The sequence below is a fragment of the Pleurodeles waltl genome, chromosome 1_2 (genome assembly GCF_031143425.1).
Source record: "Pleurodeles waltl isolate 20211129_DDA chromosome 1_2, aPleWal1.hap1.20221129, whole genome shotgun sequence".
Taxonomy (NCBI): Eukaryota; Metazoa; Chordata; class Amphibia; order Caudata; family Salamandridae; genus Pleurodeles; species Pleurodeles waltl.
The window spans coordinates 713,936,770-713,959,878 of record NC_090437.1 but is presented as its reverse complement, the minus strand read 5'-3'; the positions used below and the strand labels follow the sequence as shown (position 1 = coordinate 713,959,878).

At 44.5% G+C, this 23,109-nt stretch overlaps 1 protein-coding gene across 1 annotated transcript in view; it reads right to left on the bottom strand.

Moving 5' to 3' along the window:
* Nucleotides 1–23,109, bottom strand: part of LOC138303648 (uncharacterized) — a 670,623-nt gene that overhangs the window by 604,292 nt on the left and 43,222 nt on the right. Inside the window, exon 3 of the mRNA XM_069242952.1 lies at nt 22,414–22,483. Coding sequence (XP_069099053.1) covers nt 22,414–22,483 — 70 coding nt within the window. The remainder of the gene's footprint in view (nt 1–22,413; nt 22,484–23,109) is intronic.

The following is a 23,109-nucleotide window of genomic DNA, read 5'->3' as shown; positions in this document are numbered from 1 at the left end:
GGTTCTACTGGGAACACTGAGGGGGAAGCACATCACATCTAAAACTGTCCTGCTCCACTGGGACACGATGGGGTTACATACAGTGGAAGATCTATATGGAGACGGGAAACTTCTCACATATGAGGCTTTGATGGAGAGGGAGGGACTCCAGCCTGGCCAATTTCTGTTATATAACTTACTGATCAGTACACTGAGGAAGGACTGGGGAAACATGGCACAAGAGCTACCAATGCACAATACAATTCAATACCTACACATGTCTGGCTGTGGCAGGAACCTTGTTCATTGGCTGGCGGATTCTCTGTGAATACACAAGGCTCCACCACTTGTGGCACTCAGCCCCCTTGGGAGTGAAATCTCGGCAGGCCATGTACAGGCAAGGAGTGGTCCTCAATACTTGAGGGCCCCGCCCATGTCCCTCGAAATGCCAGATTCTGTTTAATACAATTATACACAGTACACAGGGTGTATCTCACCCCTGCCAAGATCAACAGATATTTTCACTGCGTTGATGTGAAGTCCTGTAGATGCTGGCTGGTATCATGCACATGCTGTGGTCCTGCCCTCGACTACACCGTTACTGGTACTAAATTAAAACAATACCAGTCCCTCTGCACTGGCCGGGAAGTACTACTTGCATAGGAGGCATGCATACTGGACTTATATTCTAGAGGCAAGACATACAGAGTCACATCCCGCTTCATAGATCTTGGCCTTTTACCGGCCAAAAGACTCATCATCCGGATGCAATCGCTGGTGGTGTGTGTGTCGGCAGAGAGTGCTGCCCTGCACAGAGAGGAAAATGTAGGGCTCCCGATAGCTAATGCCTGAGATGCCATATTATCTGACCTACATACCGTAATACATGATCCTGCAGACATTATAGCTGTGGCATCTACTACTGAGTCTGCTTCACCGGGGGAGACATGATCCCCGGCCCTCATGGAAGCTGAGCCCTACTAACCACTGACACACGACCAAGCACACCTCAGCACAACACGCTGAATGGCACACAAGATATTCATAGATATATGTCTAACCTTCCCCCTTACAAGACAAAATGTAATGTTTGGTAGCAAATACAGGACTAGTGGAAATAGAAGCTAGGATATCCAGTAAGTGTGTTTTGTTAGTTATGTTATTATGCAGAAACTAAACTGTTTATACCTAATAGGCATCTCAGTTACACATGAGTAACGTATCCAGAAACACTGTGAAATCCAATTGTCGATACAACCTTAACACTAAGGCACAGGCTCCAATACTATTACCTAACAGATCCAATTTGTCGGACTTAATATATGTTAATGCACTGTAGCCTATTGGAATATGTTCAGTGTTTTATCACCGGCTTACAGACATATGGCTTAACTATGAGATGTACTCTTTAGGTTTTAAATCAAATTTGTTAGGTTTTATAGTGATATACAACAGCACCACCTACAACCACTGGCCCGTGGAGGTAAAATATAAACAGCAGAAAATAGAGAACCTGCAAAACAGGACAAACACAGCTGCACCCTTAGTTATCTATTACTGCATAATCAGTTCATCACCACCCCTTATGGGCAAACCTTATACATCTCTATGCAGTGGGTCTTGTTACATGTCAATTTCCTAAATTCATCAGAGAGGTAGGAAACACAGGGACCTCATGTTTTATCAAAAGTGGGTAGGGATCCAGTAGCCACAGCTGTCAGTTTCTCCATTCCCAATATATCCCACAATTTGTGTAGGCAATTGGTTTGAGTGGGGATCACCTCGGTACCCTAGCGGGCTAAAAGGAGCTGTTTAGCTGCTCCGAGCGCTAATGTGATGGCTCTGCCTGTCGGAGCTCTGAGGGAGTATGTCTGCAGGTTTGGAATCCCTAACCGTACTTTGCTAGGGAATCTTGGTATTGTGCTGTCATAGACCTCATCGATAGTGGTTAAAATGTTGTCCCAGAAGATGTGTCAAAGTGGCCAGTTGCCCACAATTTTGGCAACATCGATCTGTGGTGCCCCTCTGCCACCCAGCGACCCGTGCCGGCATAAAATACCAATAGTGCGCTATTTATAAAAATACATTCTTTAGTGTTCATGTTGCGGGCTGTCACTCACTCACGATGTAGCACATCCTGCCATTCCCAGTCTGTAAAGGAACGCCCGCATTCAGTTTCCCATCTGCGCTTCGCAGGCATCTGAGGCAAAAGCAACAGTGTGGTCAAACAGCCATAAATATCAGATATGAGTCGCTTATCATTTGTGCATGTTAATAACCACTTCTCAAAGGGGAGGAGAGGCCTGCTCGCGTGTGGTCAATCTCTGGAGAGGTCACCCAGTGTCGTATTGCTAGGTACTGACAATAGACTCTTTGCTGAGGTCATAAGCTGAGCGCAGTTGGCTGAAGTCCCTACAGCCTTGGGCATCAAAGAGATCTCCAATTCCCTTGCAATTGTAGTCCTGCCAGCTATTGAATAAGGGTCCTGTGAGAGCTGGGGGCAGTCAGGATTGCTGATAATCAGCGTTTGCGGGCAATATGGGAGAGGACAGGCCCATACGTGTCTGCACCCTGTCCCAGACGTCCACTGTGGCTTGCAGGATAGGGGAGATGTAGGCTCCCGCCAGGTGATGTATCCGAGGGAGCCATGGGATCTTTCAAATGATTTGTCCTGCCACTGCCTGGCCAATAAAGCACCTTTGCTTCTCAGTGCATTCCCGGGACCATTCCATTAAATATCATAATTGGGTGGTCTGGTAATAACTAACCAAATGAGGAACTCCCAGTCCTCCCTCCGACTGTGGGAGGTAAGCCTGTGCCCATGCCATTCTTGCCTTTTTCCTAGCCCAGATGAATTCCCATACCAACTTCTGCATAGTGTCAAGCACCCCCGGCCGGAGGTGGTAGTGGCAGGGTTTGCATAACGAACAACACTTTGGGCAGAAGCGTCATCTTTATGGCTGCTACTTGACCTAGCCAAGAGAGTCCATCGCCCTTCCATTTGGCCAGGGCGTCCCGTGCCTCACTCAGCAGGAAGGTGTAATTACGTTGGCCTGTAGTGGCTGGGGTAATGCAAATCTGGAGATAGTTCACTGCTTGCTTGGCCCAGGCAAAGAGCAGGGCGGGCCTCAATGCGTCTACCTCTGTCTCCGGTACAGTTAAATTGAGAATAGAACATTTAGACAAGTTAGCCTTGAAGCCAGCCACACTTCCAAAGGTGCTGAGTTATTCCAGCACCGCTAGGAGCGATACTTTTCGTTGTGAAGGATAGAGCAGTACGTCATCAGCATATAGTGCTATTTTGTGGGTTTGGCTCCCCATTGGGAGGCCGTGAATATTCTGGTTTAGGCGTATGCGCTTCGCGAATAGCTCCATATAGAGGGCAAACAGCAAGGGAGACAATGGGCAGCCCTGCCTGGTCTCTCTAGCGATAGGGAAGGGGGTAGATAGTCCTCCATTAACGCTCACTCCGGCCTGAGGGGAAGTATAGTTACACTGAGCCCATTTGCAGAATCTCTGGCCCAGACCGTAGCGGGGTAGGACCGCGAGTAGAAAGTCCCAATGAACCCGATCAAAGGCCTTTTCTGCGTCAATAGACAATGATAAGGATTTTATGTGAGCTCGCTGCACTTTGTCTAAAAGGTTGACACAACAAGTGTTGTCAGCACAAGTTCTCTCCAGGATAAACCCGATCTGGTCGGGATCTATCAACCCTTGCATGTAAGGGCCTAGCCTGATTGCCAGGACATTAGTAAAAAGTTTGGCGTCCACATACAGTAACGTGATAGGCCTATAGGACGAGCAGAGAGCTGGGTCCCACCCTGGTTTTGGAATAACCTTGATCGTTCCTAATTGCCTAGATGGAGTAAGTGTTCCTGTATTCGCGAAATGGTTAAAAAGCCATGCCAATATGGGTGCCGGGAGGTCCCCAAATATTTTATAAAATTCTGCTCCAAACCCATCCTGCCCTGGCGCCTTTCCCGTGGAAAGGCGTTGTACAGCTAGTAAAACTTCAGTAGGGGTGATATCTTTATCCAGTGTCATGGTTGTCGACTGTGGGAGTTGGGACAAGGGCATTGTATCTAAATAACCCTTGATTGCTTCAGCATCCAGTCCCTCCTGTGCGCAAAGGGAGGCATAAATCTTCTCAAATTCCTGCGGAATCAACCCATCCGTATTAGCGGCAACCCCATTGTGGGTTTGGATCACGTTCACCCGACGTTGCATTGCCTGTGCACATAGTTGATGGGCCAAAAGCCATCCCGCCTTGCCCCCCCCCCGCCCCACACATAGTAATTTTGCTTGGTAAGCAATGTGGCATGCTGCGCTACGTCCATGTTTAAAGCCTTTAGTTCTTTACGTGAGACATCAAAGCTGGCGTCTTGCATCTCCAGCGCCCGTTCCCCTTTGCCTCTCTTCCAATTCTTTTACCTTGGCTTCCAATTGCTGCCGCTTCTCCTTCCGGAGGACGTTAGAGTGTGCAGCAATGGCTATAAATTGGCCCCTCACCACCGCTTACAGGGCTTCCAATATCCCAACCACTGAGGGCTCTGGTGTATCATTAAGGGCACAAATAAGATCTAATTGTGTCCGTTATTTCTGTACATACATCAGCGTAAGTGAGAAGTTTAGTGTTGAATCTCCATAACCTAAGTCCCTGCCTCGGAGACGGGACTGTGAATTGCAGTGTTATCGGGCATGATCAGAAAGGGTCGCTACTCCAATCTTTGCGTAATCATGTGTAGGAGACTGGGGGTGGCTAAAAGGTCAAGTCTTGCATACATCTGATGTGCAGCTGAGAAAAATGTATACTCTAAGTGTCGGGTTATTAGTGCGCCATACATCTGTTAACCCCCCCTCCTTTAATCACTGTTGAAAGCCCGTGGAGTATGCTCCCACCTGCCCATATCGTTGTGCCGATCTGTCCATGTGGGTAATGAGAACCACATTAAAGTCACCTCCTATAAGGATATCTGTGTCCTTTGTAGTAAGCACCTGTCCGATGGCCTCTCTGAGAAACCCCTCCTGACGTTCATTAGGGCCATAGATACAAGCCACCATTAATTTAATCCTGTGTATGTCTATATGTAAGAAGACAAGCCTGCCATCCCTCTCCGTCAGGGTACCCAACACATGCCCAGGGAAGTGTGTAGCTAGTATTATCGCCACCCTCTCTCCCCCGCTTTCCTGGCCCTGAGGAGTGAAACCGTTGATCGATCCAGTGGGATTTCAATTGTTTCTAATCCGCTCGCAGCAAGTGCGTCTCTTGTATCAGGCATATGCTACATTTAGAGTCCCTGTGAAGAAAGAGAAGGGCTTGCCTTCTCACTGGAGCATTAAGCCCTCTAACATTGTGACTGATTACCTCAAAAGACATGCATGCATGTGGAGCGGCTTGCAAGTAGTTGAAGTAGTTATCAGCAGTGCACGTACTAGCATCCAAATGTAAGGTGTGGAATGAATAGTCAACATAACAACAAATAATACAAACCAAGAAACGAAAACTGAACCAGTTCCCGGCCTGGGAACTACACCAAGTCTATTGGGGGGCTACATTTCACAGTATCAGATCGTTCTCCGTCTCTTTGTCTTCCATGTTGGGGGGGCTCCGCCATCGTTCCATCTGCCTTCCTGCTTCAATCGCAAGTGTTAGAATGTGTCTGTCTAGGAATCCCGGTCTTCCCTTGTGTGGTGTCTGAGTGGGAAGAAAAAGACGAGGAGGGTGGGCGGTGCCCCCAAACCTCCACCACCCCCCCACTGCATGTCCTTTCTACAAGGCATTAAGGGTCTGCTTCTGGGTCGGATACACTCTCTTGGTTCCACAAGCTGTGCAGCAGATCCGCTCTCTCATTCCTGCTCTCCTCGTCGGATGGTTTATGGGTTCTTCCTTTGCGTTGTCAAGTTGTGCGCCTCCAGCATCTGCCTGTGGTGTCCAGTATAGGTCGTCGGAGGGGGGCCGGATCTGCTCCACATTCATGTCTTGGAGAGATTCCGCCGATTCCAGAGTTCGGACAATACACGATTTGTTTTGCCAGACTAATTGTAGCCTGAAGGGGTGACCCCAATTGTAGCAAATTCCTTTCTCTTGGAGCATGGTCGTGATAGGTCACAATTCTTGTTGGCGCTGCAGCATTAGTGGTGAGAGATCTCGATACAAGTAGATTTTGTGGCCGTCAAAGTTTATTGCATTCAAGTCACGGGATGCTGCCAGGATTTGGTATGTTTGTTTGTAGCAGAGAAGACACGTGAGTATGTCCTGCGCCTGTCCTGGAGTCTGGGACAGGCGACCTGTTCTGTGTGTGTGAACCAGTATTATCTCTTGGTCTTTAAGTGCTGGTGCAACGTGCCGGAACAGGCGCATAATAAAGTCCTCCAAAGACCCCGGCGTCGCTTGTGAGGGGACTTCCCTAATACGTATTGTTGGAAAATGGGTTATTGGCAAGGGCAGGTAGGTACCTACACTTAGCAATAGGCCACTAACCTCCACTTAGGTCCAGTTAGATCTCAGTAAATTAAACCCAGCTCAACCCTTGGTAGCTTGGCAACGAGCGACAAGGCTTAACTTAGGAGACAGAGTGTAAAGCATTCAAATATCACAAAACAGTAATTAAATAAAACACAACAGTTTAAAAACCCAAAACCAATTTATAAAAATAAATTATATTTATATCTTTAAAATGACACAAAGACGAATACAATCGGTTAAGGGGAACCGGAGATAGGAATTTTTAAAGAATTATTGTTTTTTTAGCGCCTAGAAACTAAAAGCGCCAATCGGGTCATCTGGTTGCACCTCGACCGGGGAAAAGTTAAAGTTTAAGGCCGACCGCGATGGAGCCCGGCTCGGCTACAGACCGCGGGAGGCCTCAGTCAAAAGTTTACCTTCGCACTTAGTCGTTTTTCTGAAGATTTTCTTCAGCGGGACGAACCTGCCAGTCCATTACGACCTCCTGGAACCCTTCTCCGGATATGCGTCGCGGGAATCCTCGGTGGAGATTTTTACCTTCGGACTTAGTCATTTTTCCGAGGTGAAAATCCTTCGACCAGGGTAAACCTGGATCTTGATCCGACGTCCTTGGAGCCCTCCTCGGATACGCTGGCTGGGAGGTCCCGGTCAACATTGTACGTTCGGACTGAGGGGGTTATTACAACTTTGGAGGAGGTGTTAATCCGTCCCAAAAGTGACGGTAAAGTGACGGATATACCACCAGCCGTATTACGAGTCCATTATATCCTATGGAACTCGTAATACTGCTGGTGGTATATCCGTCACATTTGGGACGGTTTAACACCTCCTCCAAAGTTGTAATAACCCCCTTAGTCTCGTTTTTTGGAGATTTTCTTCACTGGGACGAACCTGCAAATCAGGCTGGGTCGCGGTTGAGGCAAGGCAGCTAGAGTTGCCGTGGCGGGTCGGTCCCTCTTTGGAGCTTTTTTTCAAACGTTCTCCAAACTTCTGGATCTTCTCCCAGATGTTCCTTTAAGGTTCTTTTGGGGTCCACAGCTCACCCCAAGGGTCCAGAAGCTCTGAGATAATCCTTGGGGGTGTGGACTATAACTCCAAGAATGCACCTGGCGCAAACTCCTTTTTGGCCACTGGGCAGTGGTCAGCTGGTTGATTTCTTCAGGAGTTGGTACAGGGAACTCTGGTAAGCAATTTTTCACCTGTAGCAAACAGGGATTCCCTCCTTGAACCAGTTGAAGCCAGGCAAAGTCCTTCATGTGGTGAAGCCCAAGTGTGCAGCTGGTGCAGTCCTTCAGAGTGCAGATTCGAGGTGCATGCCAGGGGTCCAGCAGGGCAGTCCTTCTCCTTTGGTTCTTTCTTGTTGGAATCTGATGGGGATCTGAGGTGTGGGTGCAGGTCTGACAGTTTTATCCTTGCTCCTGGGGGAAAAACAGGGGGGTCCTGATTCTCCCATCAGGTGCAGGGTCCTTCCCCCTGTGATGACCACTTCCTGGGAAGTGTGGTAAAAATCAGTCCCAGGAGGCAACATTCTTCAAAAATCCATCATGGCTGAAAATGATTTTTGGAGGTTACATCTGGCTGAGCCCACCCACTGGTGTGGCTAAAAATCATAAACACAGCCCTCTCCTGCCCTCTCCTAAGCTAATCAAGGGGGAACCTAGTTGTCTGGGGTTGCGAGATGTGGGGGTGTTGCTGGGTTGCTCCAAATGTCCTTCTCTGCCTTTGAAGACCAGTTTGGCAGCCCTCACCTTTCCTGCCTCACCATCTGCTGAGGGGAGATTCCCTCCCACAGGCACATCTCTGTGTGTGAAGCCAGGCCACTTCACACCTCATCAAGGCAGCCTGGCCAGGCTGCCAGAGGCTGGCCAATCAGAGCACAGCAGCAAAAATAATGCATGGCTGAAATTGGCAACTTTTCAGGTAAAGTTTAAAACTCTTTACCTGAACAAGTTATATTAAATCCAACAACTGGAAGTTGTGGGATTTATTATAACAATTAATTTGATACCAAACTCTTCGTATCTGTCATTTAAGGGGACTTTTAAAATTAAAATAAAGTCTCCCCATTCTAGCCTATGAAGGCCATTCACTACAATGAGGGGAAAACGAATTTGGCTGTTTTTACCTCACCAGGGCTTATAAAACTACTTTTATAAGGTCCCTGCTTATAGTTACATGGCACCCAGCCCTAGGGGCACATAGGGCACATCTTAGGGGTGACTTATATGTACAAATAAGGTAGTTTAAGACTTTGGAACTACTTTTAATTCCAAAGTCGAATTTGCATATAACTTTAATTTTAATTTAAAAGCAGCCAGCAAGGCAGGCCTGCCTTTAAAATGACACTGGGCACCTCAGCAGTGCACCTATGGGTGCACTGCCTATGCTGTGGTCCCTGAACCTACATGCCCTACCATATACTAGGGACTTATAGGTAGGTTAACTTAGTCAATTATAATTAGCCTAATTTGCATATCCACTTTAAATAAAGCACTGGCCCTGGGACTGGTAAGCAGTACCCAGGTCACAGCCAAGAGTCAGTAACCACCAGTACCTGTCCAAAAAGAATGGGGGTGACCAGGGCAAAAAGGAGGACTTTCCTACACGTATGTTGGAGCGCCAAGACCTATTCTCGAGATCTTCCAGTCTGTATTGCAATTCACGGTTGACATCCTGGAGGGTGGGAAGTTCTTGCCTGTGGTGGTCCAATTCTTCTGCTTGCGCATCATGGGTGCATTCCACCGTGTCCACTCTCTGTTCCAGTTCCACATTCCAGCTCCAGAAATTATTTTGTTATTGTGTGGTGTCCTCCTCCACCTGCTCGCCACAGCTGGACCCCCTGCCTTCTGGTGCCACTCCCGGGGTGTGCTCCTGTTTCTTCGTTCGGGTTTTCTTGAAGAGCTCCTTTAGGTTGCCCTCCTTCTTACTTTGCCTTTGCGCTGCCATATCTCTTTTGCACAGGGTAGACCCACTACTGTCGGCTTGTGCAGCTCCCACCACGTACTCCACCACGAGCTTCCCACTCTCTCTGTCCGGTTGCACTCAGGATATTCGCTTCCTCCTCTTTGTGTATCCCATCCCGGAGGGGGGGGCAGGGTCAGAGGGGGACCCCACCAATTTGACTGTCCAATGCTGACTCACCAGTACTGTGCAGCCTTAACGGTGTCCAGGCGCTCTCTACAAGGGAGCCCACTCATCTCTCTGTCAGCCCTCCACCCCCCAGACTCGGCTTCCCTCCAGAGGTCGTCTGCCCGCACAGGCATCTGGCCCGAACCCCTCAGATCAGGCCCGTGCTCACTGTGACGGTGGGCAATGCACTGCTCCTTCTATGCCGTTATGCAGGCCCTCGTCTGTCCCACATTCCAGGCTCCGGCAGCGCCCTTCCTTGGCAGTCTTCGCCCCTCCCCTGTGCCACTGGATCTAGGGGTGGGGGAGACGGCAGGTCTGGGTGCTAAGGTGTTCGAGCCCTCCCGTGTCCACCGCGTTCATCGGCGGCCCACGCAGATTTCAGAACTTTCTATCAGAGAATGTGAGGAAAATGTGGTTTTTAGTCACACTTTGAGGTTTACAAGGGATTCTGGGTAAAAAAAAAAGTGTGGTGAGAGCCATACAAGTCAGCCCACCCTGAGTACCTCTAGGTGTATAGTTTACACAAATATGCAGGTTTTCTAGGCTTCTCAAGGTGCCTGCTGAGCTAGGGTCTAAAATTTTGAGATACCCACATTGGAAAAAAGGGTCAATTTTTGGTGGAAAAATGTGTCAATGTTGCGTTTTGGGCAGTTTCCAGTCGTAGGCAATAGGCCTACCCACACAAGTGAGAGGCTGTTTTCTCCTCCAGGTCAGGATTTGAAAATGCTTCCACTTAGGTTGATGTGATTGTTGGACCAAAAACAATCATTCCAATCTCCATCAATACAACAACAAATTTAAACACCATAACCAATTTGGCAATGGAAACAAAACTCCAATCAATGAAAAATGTCAAAGCTTTATTACAACCACAAAGTCACGTAAATAGAACGTAAAACTAGATTATATAAGTAAATGAAAACCATAGAATGGCCAAATCAAATTTAATCTACTCAATACCAATACCATTAAACATTCCAAAAGAATTATACACACAAGCAAAGACATAAATTGTGCAAATGAAATAGATTTCAAACCACTAGATGGTGGCATCAGTTAATATCCAAATTCACAGATCGATGCATCAATTTTTATGGATAAGGTTACCCCTACTGCTATCACAAATTAGGAAAACAAGTGTTGGAACAAACTAACACATGCAGGCAAAAGCAAAAAGAAAAAGAATATAAAAATAATTTGAAAAAGTAATCTATCTTGGGTTAGATTAAACTAACTAAAAATCAAAATAAACAGGTGTCAGCATGCTAAACTAATTAAAATAAGGTATGGGGACAAATAACATTGCCGTTGATTATATCTCTCCTGTGATCAGCATACAATTCAGGTTCGTCAGCAGAACACTTCAGATTCAGTGGAATTCAGCAGAACACGAGCTGCAGATCAAGGACATGCATAGGGCAAATTAACAATTAAATTCAAAGGGGAAAGATAGTAATGAAGAATCAAGAGTAGACTTAACGGGGTGAGGGCGGGAGAAGATAAATTGAAGACTGACTGAAGACTAACTAGAGGCTGCAAATATCTCTGCCTAACTAGAAATATCCAGAGCGTTCCGATTGGTCAATTGAATAGGACCGCATCTCATAAAAGAACAATATCCAATGAAATTTATAACACCCACTAGGTTTGCAACAACTCCAAATTCTCTCAGGGTAGGTGTGAAGTAATCTCCCCTTCCTTGTGACAACAAATAGCAACTCTGTACATTAGTTGATACATTCTGAACTATTCACATTTCTCACGACAGTTCCAATGATTCAGATTAGACCAAAATAATGTAACAATGGGGTCTGTCTTAATGTTAAAACCTCCAGCTCTCGATGTACCAATTTCAAGGTCAAAAGCTTACTCAAAATACAATAGAACTCTATGCTAAACATGTGAAACAACCTCATGGAAAAATTCAGGTTAAAGGGAAAGAAATGCATTTCCATTTTTGTTGCAAATATGAAACTTCAGGCCTAGTTATGTTAACACAAGAAATTAATTTAATTAATATTTCCATTAATAAAACACACATAATACGAAAACTCATAAATCTTTCTCATCAATAATATATCATAAAATATGCAAATAATTTCAATATTAATTGCAATCTTTTTAGCACATTACATTAGATATGACTGAGATGTGCATTTATTTTTCTGCACACATGTAACTTTCAACATTAATCATAATTATCTTCTACTCAGAATAATTCAGTCTAATGATTAATAGGTCTCAAACATTGTTATAAATCAGGTTACCGTTTTATTAAACACGGTTCGGGCACAACGTCTGCCATGGTAAGGACGATGTCCACCAATGGTAGGCACAATGTCCACCATGACAAAACGTGTACGCCTTAAAATACATATTAGTACATCTTGGGAAGGCTTTTAAATGTGAATATTAAGTCACATAATGCTGACTTCTGTGCACCTAAAGCATTACTAAAAGTTTCGCTCTAACATAAGTGAGGTACCATTTTTATCGGGACACTTGTGGGAGCATAGATGAGTAGAACATTTATTATTACCAATTGTATTTCATTGCATTTGTGCCTTTCAAGTGTAAGCCAGTGTACAAGAAAGATGACATTGTGGAAAATACTGAACAGCCAAAGAACTACACCACACTCACCCTCCACCCATTGAAAGATGTGTGTAGAATGTATTGCAAAACACATTGGTTAAAGACTATCAATGGCCTAAATATACTCAAAGGAAGAACTGTAACTCAATGAGATGACAATAAGAAGATGGTCATAGCCATCCCAGAACCTGTTTGTAATTAAAGACTATGTAGGATAGCTGAAGGCTTTTATGAAGAAGGAAGGAGCTTTCAAGAGCAATTTATTCAGGTCATTTCCAGATAATGAGTATCTAAGGTTAAGAAAAGAGACAAAAAAGTGGAGCATCGTTCACTAGGGGGCATGGGCCAGCGGCGGCTACGGATAGGAATATTCAATTTCATGTGCGTACAGGGAAACATCAAAGAGCGTTGGGTGGAAAAATCTGGTAGGTGAAGATTTTGACTACTTTAAATTAATTCAGCCTTCTTTGGGTGGATCAGCTTGGAGGTATTATCTTAGGTTTAAAACAGGAATTTTTTTTAATACATTTATGAACTAAGGAAGGTAAGTTGGAAAACACGATAATGGAAACACAAAATAAGAGGGTAAAAGAGAGTAGTAATTTGTTTTAGTACTGGTCCTAGGTTGCTCTTAAATTACGTTCAGCACTAACTGGTGCTAGAAATGCAAAACCTTTATTATAGGAACTCACTATGACAGAGTGAGAGAGAAGGCAGAGGTGAAGACACCAAGACAGACAAGGAGCAAGGCTAATCTGTTATGGCACCAGGCAGCTGAGGAGCTGCCTGAGTGAAACATACTACAAAAAAACATAATGCCATCAGTACTATAGAATGAGTCTACCTCATCAGACCCGCAAATTTTAAACATAACATTAGCAACACAAGGTTGTATGATGGAACCACACATGCCAGAACAACGCATGCCTTAACAATGCGGTCGGAACCACAACTGCGTTGCTTCCACGCATGCCTTTAAAACAAATTTTGTTGTAAAAGCATGCCTAGTAAAGGCATGTGTGGAAACGGCATGCGAAACGGCATGCGTGGTTCTTTCTTTCACCCCTCCACCTGCCCTGAGGCCCAAAACTACCTCTACCCCTAATAGCTAAACTACCCCGAACCCCCGTGAGCCCTAAAAAAAAAAAAAATATCCCAACCCCCTCACCTCTGCCCCTAAAAACTAAAGTACCCAGACCCCCCTACACTCCCTGAGCCCTAAAAAAAAACTATCCCTACTCCCCACCATTGCTCCATAAATCAAAACCATCCTGACAACCTCCATCCGCCCTGAGCCCTAATCCTGACCCCACCCCAAAAAACTAACCGGACCCCCCACCTGCCCTGAGCCCTATAAAAAAGAAAGCTACCCTGACTATCCAACCCTAAAAACAAAACTACCCCACCACCCCTACCCGCCCTGAGCCCTAAAACTCCCCCCATAAGTAACCAATCCCGAGCCCCATCCACCCTAAGTCCTAAAAACAAACAAAAAAAACTATCCTGATTCCCGACCCCTAAAAATAAAATTACCCTGACCCCCCACCCGCCCTTGAGTGAGCCCTAAAAAAAACTATCCTGCCCCCTGCCCCTAAAAACTAACATACTCCAACACCCCCCATCCACCTATAGTCCACCGCTAAAAACTACGCACCAACCCTGCCACAATCCCACTAACCTCACCGCGTCCTCTCCTGATCCTTCCTGCTCTTCTCTCCTCCCACCCTTCCTTAAACTTTCCCCCACCCCTTTAAAAATATACTACCACGCCCTTCACCTTAAGCCCTAAATAAAAATAATACCCAAACACCACACTCCACCCCCAATTTTTATTTTTTTAAATAGCCCGAACCCCCACCCTAAGCCCTAAAACAAAAATACCTAATGCCGCCCCTTAAACAAACAATCGCCCGACCCACCCAATCCCTTAATCCACCCCCACCCATGCCCCAGGCCCACTTACCTCACCACGTCCCCTGCATCCTCTCCCAAACAAAGCATGGCTTTTTCTGTGCCTTAGCCACACATGTGTGTAGTTTAGAACGTGCGTGGTTAAGGCACAGAAAAAGCCATGTGTTGTTCCGGCAAGCGTGGTTACGCTTGCATGGGAAACGTCTGCGTTGTTAAGGACGTTTCCCGCAAACACAACTACCATTTAAACACAGTGCCAGGTCTGTCAAGAAGAGCAGCTAAATATTTAATGGACAGTACCACTTTTCACAATGGTCGTTTAACTTCAAATTGTAGTGGAAAAACTTTTCAGTAGGGCACGATATATCTAATGGCTAAGTAATTGCATCCGTCACCTGTGTTTAGCACTTGAAGTGATACACCTAACAAACAGTACGTCACAATTAAGTATATGTATTGTATCCATTTATCACACTTTTTCGAACCATTAAACCTTTGTTCATATAGTTACATTCATAAACCATTAGAGAATAGTAAATAAGAACATTCCTCTTCTTTGCACTCCCACTTACTGTTTGACACCCTCATTTCACACTGACTTACTCCAGACACTTTACAGAATCAGCACAAAGTAAGTTCCATTACTAAAACACTATTAAAGGCCAGTAGGCCTCAACCTCACTGCATAGTGCCCCCTGCACAGCAGAAAAAAATGTAAACTGGTGCATAGGTGGCGATTGTCTGAGGTGAAATGGGACTAGGAATTCTACTTGACAAAGGACCAGGGTGCTCCACTTTCGGTCCTTATCACAAAGTCCTTGTGTACAGAAGCAACCACCGTTTCATGGAGGCTGTTCTGCCCTGGTGGAGAAGAGTAGAGAGAATCTCATCACCTTGTGGATACAGCTATCCATCTTCAAGATCTGCACTATAGCCATGTCCGGTAACTTTGAGCTTATCGGACACTCTCAGTTAAAATGAACCTCGACCTAGAATGCTATTCCATCTAACAGAGATTTTCAGAATAGCACAAAGGAATTCTGGCCCAATGCCAGCGCACGCTGCCAGATAACAGTCATGAAAGCAGAAAGTAACAGATAGGAAATATATTTTACTTTTTTATTTCGAGCATCTTGTAGCATTTCATTCAGAATTGTTGCATCCAAGGACAAGGATGAATTATGGTAAAAAGGAAAATCTGTGGAGTTACAGAAACCAATGCAGATATAACAGAAAAGTGTAAAAAAGCTATTGTTTGGACACTACGAATGTAAAAGACATCTGAAAAAAATGTACACAATAATGACGAGAACATATCAATATACAAGCCCTAAGCATGAGGGATATATGCCAAAAGCAAAGGTGGACATATTTACATTCTGAAGCCTTTTTGTGGTAATCATTTAATCTTGTTGGCTTTCAAGTTTCAAGAGAAGTGTTTTAGTTTTGTTTCACAGCCTTGGCTCTGATGTTCAATGGGACGCCATTTGAATGACTGTGTCCAAGAGGGTGAAATGATGGGAATCTCTACATCGCTCACTGTGTTTAAGGTGCTGTTAGGAACTGCTGGATGGCTGATCTTAAGTTTCATAAGGGGATTATACAGGGGGAGAGCATCAGAAAAAGTAGCATAAGCAGATCAATGCATGGCTTTGAAGACCAATGTTAACAGTTTGTAGAGGGCCCGATTCATAACAAAAAGCTAATTGGCTTGATGTCAAAATGAAGTAGGTGTATTTCTGGTGAATCATGGAGCGATAAGTAGTGACTCAAAGGTTTTCTAACTGTGTTGGTTGTTTAAGAGAAGTTGGTTGCACAGTCTGATACTTAATCAAGATGCAAAGACTGTTGCTCTAATATGAGCAAAAAGATTGATGATTGTGCATGCCATTTGTGACTGCAAAAGAAGAGTGATGAGATTTTGGAAGTGGGTGAATTTAGCGATGTTAATTGCTGTAGAAGGTGTGTATTGATTGCTGTTAGAAATGGGGTCTCTGGTTGGCAGTTCTTTGCACTCTGTCCAAGCAGGGACCCTTACTCTAATCAAGGTAAGGGAGTTACACTCTTACAGCAAACCCCTGCTCACCCCCTTGGAAGCTTGGCACAAGCAGTCAGACTTATCACAAAAGGCAATGTGTTAAGTATTTGTACCCAAAACACACAGTAATACAGTGAAAACACTACAAAATGGACACGATACCAGTTTAGAAAAATAGCCAATATTTATCTAAATCAAACAAGACCAAAATGACAAACATCCAACATACACAAGTCGAGATATGAATTTTTAAAATAAAAAGAGTCCTCCGCCATACAAAACAATGGAAAGGTTTTACACAAAGTACTTGGTTTGCGTCAAAAATAAAGTTGCACGGATGAGCGTGCTTCGAAAAAGTCAGTGATGCGTCAATTCCTTACTCGCAAATGAGGCCGTGCGTTGGTCCTTCTCTGGTTAGGTAGGCGATGCATTGTTTTTCTCTCCCACAGGAGAGCGATGGGTCAATTTCCGGACATAGCACCTGGGATCCACGCAGGTTCACAATGATTTTGATGCCCAGAGACGATGCTTGTGAAATCCGGCCACAAGGTGATGGAAAACCGTGCTGTGAGGGACTGCGTCATTTTTATCGCTGCGTTGCAGGTGTTGCGTCAAAATTTTCCTTGTGCATGGATTTCAGTCCTTTTTCTACCAGCTTCACCTTTCAAGGGCCCAGGGACTGGATAGGGAACCACTTGGAAGGGCAGGAGTCTCAGCAAAAAGTCCAGGTAATGGTAGAGGAAGTCTTTGATGGTCCTGAGACTTCAAAACAGGAGACAAGCTCAATCCCAGCCATTGGAGAGTCTTCAGAAGCAGGACTATACCACAAAGTCCAGTCTTTGTCCTCTTTTCAGGCAGAAGCAGCAATTGCAGGCCAACCCAGCAAAGCACAGTCACAGGCAAAGGGGCAGTACTCCTCCTCCAGCTATTCTCCTTGGCAGAGGTTCCTCTTGGTTCCAGAGGAAATCTAAAAATTTGGGGGTTTGGGTCCACTACTTATACCACTTTCTGCCTTTGAAGTTGGCAAACTTCAAAGGAAAATGTCTCCGTTGTTCACAAGATCCTGCTTTGCCCAGGGCTGGCCTCAGACACACACCAGGGGGTTGAAGAATGCATTGTGTGAGGGCAGGCACATCCTATTCAGGTGTAAGTGACCACTTCTCCTTCCACTCTAGCCCAATCAGGATATGCAGGCTACACCCCAGCTCCCTTTGTGTCACCGTCTAGTGGAGACTCACAAACAGCCCAACTGTCAGTCTGACCCAGACGGGGAATACACAAGCAGGCAAAGTCACAGAATGGTTTAAGCAAAAAATGCCCACTTGCTTAAATTGGCATTTTCAAACTGACAAACTAAAAACAACGTTGCCAAAAGATGTATTTTTAAATTGTGAGTTCAGAGACCCCAAACTCCACATCTCTATCTGCTTCTAATGGGAAACTGCACTTAAAAGATATTTAAAGGCAGTCCCCATGTTAACCTATGAGAGAGATGGGCCTTGCAACAGTGAAAACTGAATTTGGCAGTATTTCACTGTTAGGACATGTAAAACACACCAGTATAATTCCTACCTTTAACATACACTGCATCCTGCCCATGGGGCTACCTAGGGCCTACCTTAGGAGTGCCTTATATGTATAAAAAGGGAAGGTTTGGACCTGGCAAGTGGGTGCACTTGCCAGGTCGAATTAGCAGGTTAAAACTGCACATACAGACACTGCAGTGGCAGGTCTGAGCCATGTTTACATGGCTACTCATGTGGGTGACACAGCCAGTAATGCAGGCCCACTAGTAGCATTTGATTTACAGGCCCTGGGCACCTCTAGTGCACTTTACTAGGGACTGACTAGTAAATCAAACATTCCAATCAGGGATAAACCAATCACCAATACAAGTTACACAGACGGCATATGCACTTTAGCACTGGTTAGCAGTGGTAACGTGCCCAGAGTCCTAAAGCCAACAAACACTGGTCAGAAAAATTAGGAGGAAGGAGGCAAAAACTTTGGGGATGACGCTGCAAAAAGGGCCAGGTCCAACAATTAGTATATGGTGCTAACTCTTCTGCTGTCTTCTTTTAGTGCTATTTATGTAAAGCTGTATGCATCAGTATTTTAGGAGGACAGATATGTAGTTTAATCCTGGGCTTTGGTCCTGAGGATAGTGGTGATAATGTGCTCATAGAATGGCTTTATTCAAAAGCATGATGGAGGGTATGACTGAATTTTAAAATCAATGTATTCTGTAGTAAAAAGGGGTGTGGAATTCCTATAGCCCAATGCCCAGGACACATTGTCTGGGGTCAAGGACCACATGTTTACATGTTTATTTTGTCTTTAGGCCAAGTAGGCCCAACCCCCTGCAGCACAAACCTTTTGGCTGTCAGTTTACAGGGAAGGGAACTGTCTGCAGTTTAGGTACTATTTGTGTCCAGACGCTAATGCTGTTCGAACTTGTATTTATGGTTTGTTAAAGCAAAGCCTTTATTATTAAGGTGAGCACTCTTACTATACGTTGCAAGGTCACACTGCACTAATGACAGTGGTTCCAGTAAAAAAATTGTGCACACACGCACTTGAAAAGTTTAACAATATGAGGCTGTGCATAATGCCCCCAAAATGCTCTCTAATTGTATGCAGATGTTTGCAGAAGCTTGTAAGCAAGACTGATGATTCTTTGCATTCAAAATAAAATGTTCAGGAAAACATGCAAGTATGAAAAAACAGGTTGCTTAATTACTGTGAAATTTTAGGCATTATTTCTTTGAAGCATCACACAGTTAACTGTGTTGATGCACGCTAGTATTTCCAAAACATGTTCATAATGGAAAATCAGTGTCATTATTTTCAACAAGATTACGGGAATCATAAAAATAAACAAACACTGGCAAAGCCAACCAATACAACATTGGTGGTCAGTGTTTTGGTTTGGTCAGTGCATGACTTGTCTTGTCATTGCTTTTGTAACACTTTATGGGCGTGGGAGCTGCCAGGCCCTCACCATTGTAACAAACATTGGCAAAAATAAATAAAAAAAATGTTGGTCTCAAAAAGCACACTTTGCCACAATAGTTCCTGGCACTGCACAAAACTACTTTGAGTGACAATATGCTCCTTGTGGAAGGACAGAATGGCGTCACTCACAGTAAAGCCAGTCTATAGACAGATACAGAGAGAAATAGAATTGTAGTGGGAAAAAAATGCCTTGATTAACGCCAGACCTAATTGGAGGCCCAATTCTTAAAGAAAGTCACAAAACTGCACCCATGGCACATGTCTTTGCATTAGTGGCTTTCGTGAATTCACAAGAATACACAGAAATAGACCAGGAAATTGTACTCCTAGAAGATATTTGTGGACTGTATTTTTGCACGAGCAAATATGTATGTGCATATTTGCTCATACGAAAATCTATTGAGCGTTTACAAGTTAACTTTCCCTCCAACCTCTTTTTTCTTAACCATGGAAGAATTTCTACTTCTGCCCTTGTCAGGAGTACATTTCCAGCCTTTCTCAGTATAGGAAAAGATTAGAAAGGAGCTGGTGAAAATCCTTAAAACAAACATTTAAGTAGGTTTGCAGAGACTTAAAGGCATTCCAGTTCTGAACTATTGCTTACTGCTTCCTCCAGCGCCAGTATGTAGATCTGCGGAAAGGTGGCAAAATAAGGAAATTGCTATAGTAGAAGTTGAAATTGCTACTATTAAGTGATGGAGTGTAAGAAGTCATGAAGGGGGAATTTGTGTGTGATCTATTTTGGAGAACGCCAACTCCTCCTTTACAATGCTGAAAGGGATGTAGGAGAAAGTAGCATGGTCATTGTGGAGAGCTGCAGAAGAGATGGTGTCTTCAGGATTGATAATTTTTCAACGATAGTTGTGAAATCTAGGTGGGAAGGTGAGAATCAAACTATTCAGTGACATAGCATGTCCTGCTGCACATAAACCGGGCTTTTCATAGAGAAAATGTAATCAAGTGTTCACCAAAGCAGGACACGGTTTCTTCTGATGTTTGTTTGATGTTTAACAGAAAAAGGTATATGAGATGGCAGTGATAGGTCTGTTGTGTTGGTGGTAGGCTGGGAATGGAGGAGGGCTTATGCGGGGCGGCAAAATGGTGATGTATAGTGTATATGATAAACGCCAATAGTTGTGGATCCTAACAACAACGGAAAATAATTTACAGTTATTTTACTCCCCGGAGAAAAGAAAGAAAGGGGGTCTAAATAGAAAGTTTACATTTTATCTAATGCACTTCAACTTTAAAGTTGCCAGGGGCCTCAAGGGGTTAGCTGCATTGTGTGTTATATAGGAATTTCCCAAGTGCTTCCCTGTCTCTCTGACAGAACATGCCCTTCAGATCTGAGACAGTAGAGGACCGGTCACCTTGCTGAGAGCGCAGTCTCACCCCTCCAATGCCCATTTGGCGAGGCACAGCCTGCTACTGGCTGCCTGAATTTGGAAACAGGACATCGATTTTTTTTTTTTTTACCAGCACTGTGGGTGCGCAGAGAAGAGCAGTCTATAATTAAATATACAGTCTGAACAAAGGCATCCGATGAACGGCAGCTATTGGATCTAGGAGTCCGCCCTACTTGGAAAGATCACAAAAGTGTGTTGCACCACAATAGCGGCGTTACCCTGCCAGGGACCAAAGTAAAGTAGTTAACATCTTGAGAACGAGTGAGAGGCTGTAAGAGTATAGCGCCTTTGGGCCATGTGCCAGCAGAACAGTCAGGGCCTGAAAGTAACTGTGTAAAACTGTGCACTGTAAATGACTGAATGAATATATTTACATGCAGATCCGACTTTTCCTTTTCTTTACAATACAGAAAATAGGTATAGCATACAAGATTTACAGGCTTGTATACGTCTTAACCTACTGCAGCATCTCTCTTTTTCCCAGGGCTTGGCTGTCAACCTCATCAATTGACAAGATAAATGCATTACACGTTCCCACATGATCAGTGCAATCCCAAACTAACCCGTTGTCTGCAGGGCTTCGACTGGGGCGTTTTGAGCCGACACCAAACTAGAACTATATTACTAGGTGATGACTGTGCCCAACCACAAAGTGCCACAAGTAAAGGTGCCATGCATTGAACTGAGGCCCTACTGCCACTAAAACAGGGCTTGGTGTGACGGGTGGGGGGGGACTAAAATATGTCTAAGTGTGGCGACATGTTCCCATCTAAGTATAGTGTAAGTTACCTAACATGCAAACATGGTCTTAGGAGCACTGTATAACACTTAATTAAATATCTAGGTGCTGCAACCATTTTTGGAAAACAGCACACTGAAAGAACTACTGAGAAGCCTCAAATTTGCCTAACCGACACCTACGCCACAGAAAACATGACTGCTTTAAATGCATGCACGATCTGTGCGTGGGGAATCCCGGTTAGATGTTGTTGTGTATAGTCTTGTTTTATATGGCAATGTTGTATATGTGCTGATAATATGCACAGAATGCACTAGGGTCTTGTTCCAAACAATAGCATGTGTCATATAGGACTTACTCTGGAACTGCACACATAAATCTAATCAACGATTACATTGCATAACAGATTACAATATGCAAATGCAAGCGAGTAAAAAAAAAAGTAAACCATTTAATAAAAACAATGTGACATCTCACCAATTGCAGTACACTAGCAAACAACATTTAAAATACTGCATGATACACACAGTTTCTTACTCATACTGAACCCTTAATGTGGTCTGGCTTGACAGTGAAATTATTGCCAGACAATTATGGGATGTCACTAGAAAAGGGCTTTGGCTCCACCCACATGAGGGGAGCCAGGAGTACATGTTTTTACTGGGCATAAGTTGGGTGCTTCCATTAAAAATAGTGCTTGCCTCTATATAGCTGTGATCATTTTATTTATCCAGCTGCTTAAGACTGAACTTTCAGGGGCCAATAAATGACACTGGCATGCTATTAAAAAGTCTTAGATAACTAGATCATTCATGTTGTTTTTCTCTGACAGTAGTACAGATGGGAGCAGGGCAGCCATTAACCTAGATGGAATTTTAGATCTGGCTGGACAGTGCAATGGTCACCATACCTTTAACCTACACCAATCTTACTATACAGTTCTTTGCTTCCACACAAATGCATACCACTTCCCATGCTATTTACTTGCAATGCTTCACATTACCATACAACATTCCTTGAAAGCCAGACCTACTGGCATTGGCAATGCTTGTTTTGGAAGGTGTTTCTAGAATGGTTTAAACCCATCGAACATACTAACACTTTTAGACATGATGAACATCAGATTTTGCTGTACCTTTTTTGTGAATATCCTTTATAAAGGGCGCCATTGCAGTGTGCACAAAATCAGGAGCATAACCGAGGTTCTGAAAGATAAACAAAATCATGCTGGTGTTAACATGGAAAACTACTCCCGGTTTGGTCAGAAACCCCTTTGACGCAATGCGTCATACATTCTAGTCTCCCGAGGAATCTAATTAACATTATAGGAGTTGAATTTTTTAATAATTAAAAAGAGGACGATTTACATATTATACAGTTGACTTCATTTCTGTCTACTTATACTTTGATATTGGATTCCATGGCATTAAAACTGGCTCGTAACATGTCCTGTTCGTTGCACTTCATGTAAGTATTATGGCACTGTGAGAGAGCACAACTATGTAATACAGTACAGCCGTTTACAAGCATAGTAATGAAATTGTTGGTTCGCCCTAATTTCACAAATCTCTTTTTTCACGGCTGGGATGTCTGTTATTGTTGTTTGGCTGTCTTCATATGGAGCCTACTGACACTGTAGAGTTGCAAAACACATCCATAGCCGACACAGCTAGGAAGGCGTCGCCAGGTGTCGCAGCGGCGGTGTGGGCTTGTTCCCCACCACGACGCAGGCGGAGCGTAGAGGCCCAGGTAAGATGGGTGGGGCAAGGGAGGGGAAGTACTGCCAGTGCGGGGGCAGGCAGGATTGACAGGGGAGCACGCGGTGGCTCAC